Source organism: Ostrea edulis, chromosome 6 (assembly GCF_947568905.1).
Source record: "Ostrea edulis chromosome 6, xbOstEdul1.1, whole genome shotgun sequence".
In the NCBI taxonomy this organism is placed as follows: Eukaryota; Metazoa; Mollusca; class Bivalvia; order Ostreida; family Ostreidae; genus Ostrea; species Ostrea edulis.
In genome coordinates, this window is record NC_079169.1 from 41,785,324 (window position 1) to 41,787,671 (window position 2,348).

A 2,348-nucleotide genomic window follows, 5' to 3' on the forward strand; every position below is an offset into this window, starting at 1 on the left:
CGTATATGGGTCATGTATTGAACAAATATCGGGCAAAGGGACCAAATGTTCTGAATGACCTTGTAGGGGTCATCATCAGATTTACACCCCAAAAAAAGCTATTGCAGGAGATATCACCATGATGTATAATGCAATCAAACTGTCTGAAAGAGATCAGCATACACACATATTTGTATGGAAAGACTTGCAGTTAGACAAACTACCTGATCATTATATATTAACACCAGTGATATTTGGAGACAGATCCAGCGGAGCAATTTCCACTATTGCCTTGCGGATGACAGCAGAAATGTATTAAACTGAATACCCAAAGACAGCAGAATTTGTCATTAAAAACAGTTATGTGGATGACTTACTTATCTCAGTGAATACTGTTTGTGAGGCCAAGGAAATAATTCAGGATACTGAAATGATGGAGTATTTCGCGTTAAACATTGGATAATCTCTGGTGATCAAAATGAGCATTTTACAGGAATGAATGTGTTATGTGCCGAACACGAAAACATTCTTGGAATGTGTTGGTTACCCAAAGATGACGTTTGGACATCCAAGGCAAAATTGAACTTTTCATCGAAAAGACGTGGAATACATTTAGAAGATGATCTCAAGGAAGAACAATTGCATCTTATTCCTGATAATCTAACTCACAGGATGGTCCTTAGTCAGGTAGCAGGCATTTATCATCATCTAGGACTTATTTCTCCAAACATATTATCTGCGAAAATTCTCATGAGAAGCACGTGTTCCAAAGAAATTCAGAACGGATGGGATGAACCTATGAGTGAAGAAATGAGGGTTAAATGGATCCAGTTCTTTAGGGGATTGTATGAATCACAGTCAATAACATTCAAAAGATGTATTATGCCAGAAAACGCGGAAGGTGATCCAATTCTTGTCATATTCTCTGATGGAAGTCAACCAACCTACAGTGCATGTGCCTACATTAGATGCCAGACTAACAAAAACACATATGAATCAAATATAGCTATCGGAAAAAATCGAATCGCTCCAACGAAGCAGTTGTCAACCCCTCGTCTCGAATTGTGTGGAGCAGTGCTTGCATCTAGACTTGTGACAGAACTGGACTTTAGATTCAGCAAGATTGTACATATCATTGATTCAATGATTGTCAGAGCACAAATACAATGAAAGAGCTATGGTTTTGGAACATTTGTGGCAACACGGGTTGCGGAAATAGAAAGCAAAACGGATCCTACCGAGTGGGTTCAAGGAGATCAGAATCCTGCAGACATGACTACAAGAGTTGCATTAGCAAGTGTTCTAGGGGCTGACTCCAAATGGCATTGGGGTTCAGATTTCTTAAATATGTCATTCGAGTTATGGCCAATAAGTCAAGAAACTACCTTGGATAGTGATCAGATACCTGATGTTGTTGGAGTAACCATGTCGATCACTTCTGATAATTGCTCTACCCTTTGTGACATTGCCATTGATATTGATTGGTTCGCCAGTTTGAAGAAACTACTTGGAGTTACCAGCATTGTCTTATCCATAGTTAAAAGGAAGACCTTTAAGGGCATTTGTGACAAGATCACTCTGGAGACATTAATTGAAGCAGAGATGAGTTGGGTTAAGCATGCACAGAAAGATTTACCAAAGGACTGCATGAAGAAGTTTCAAAGACTTGGGCCATTCCTTATTTATGTGCGTTGGAAAACGAATGGCTGAGTGGATCAATCATGGAATCAAAGAGAATTTGTTTTGTTTCCAAGAAAGAGACATTTTACCGAGTTAGTTGTTCACAGTGTTCACAGTGAAGATCATGCAGGATTGGAAGTGACATTCGCAAAGATACGAAGTGGATTCCTGGAGTTCACAAAATCATTACACGAGTTAAGGAGAATTGTGTGATATGCAGAAAGCGGGATAAGGTATTAGTGTAACAACAGATGGGTGTCTTACCTTCTTGTAAACTGAGCCCAGCACCTCCATTCTACAACTGTACCGTTGACATGTTCGGACAATATATACCATACGTGACACAGTCAATAAGCGGACACACGGAAAGGCATATGGTGTATTGTTTAGCTGCCTTAACTGCAGAGGTGTTTATGTTACCAGGCTGAAGATTACGACACGGGAAGTTTCCTTGTGTTTAGGAGATTCGTATTGTTTCGTGGCAACCCGAAACAAATGATTTCTGATGCAGGCACACAGCTAGAAGTTGCGGGAAAAGAACTAAAGAAGAATGGAATAGAATCGAATGTCATTAAATCTGCGGATGCACCATGGGAAAATGGGTGCAGTGAATCCTTGATCAAATCCGTGAAGAGGTGTCTTGAAGTTGCTATTGGTGATTCGATTTTGACATTTTCGGAATTGCAAGC

General features: G+C 39.8%; 1 protein-coding gene across 1 annotated transcript; it reads left to right on the plus strand.

Annotated features, from left to right (window-relative positions):
• Nucleotides 1-474: 474 nt before the first annotated feature.
• On the plus strand, nucleotides 475-1,149 carry LOC130047274 (uncharacterized). Its single transcript, XM_056141902.1, has one exon. The coding sequence runs from the start codon at nucleotides 475-477 to the stop codon at nucleotides 1,147-1,149; it is 675 nt and encodes a 224-aa protein (XP_055997877.1).
• Nucleotides 1,150-2,348: the final 1,199 nt, after the last annotated feature.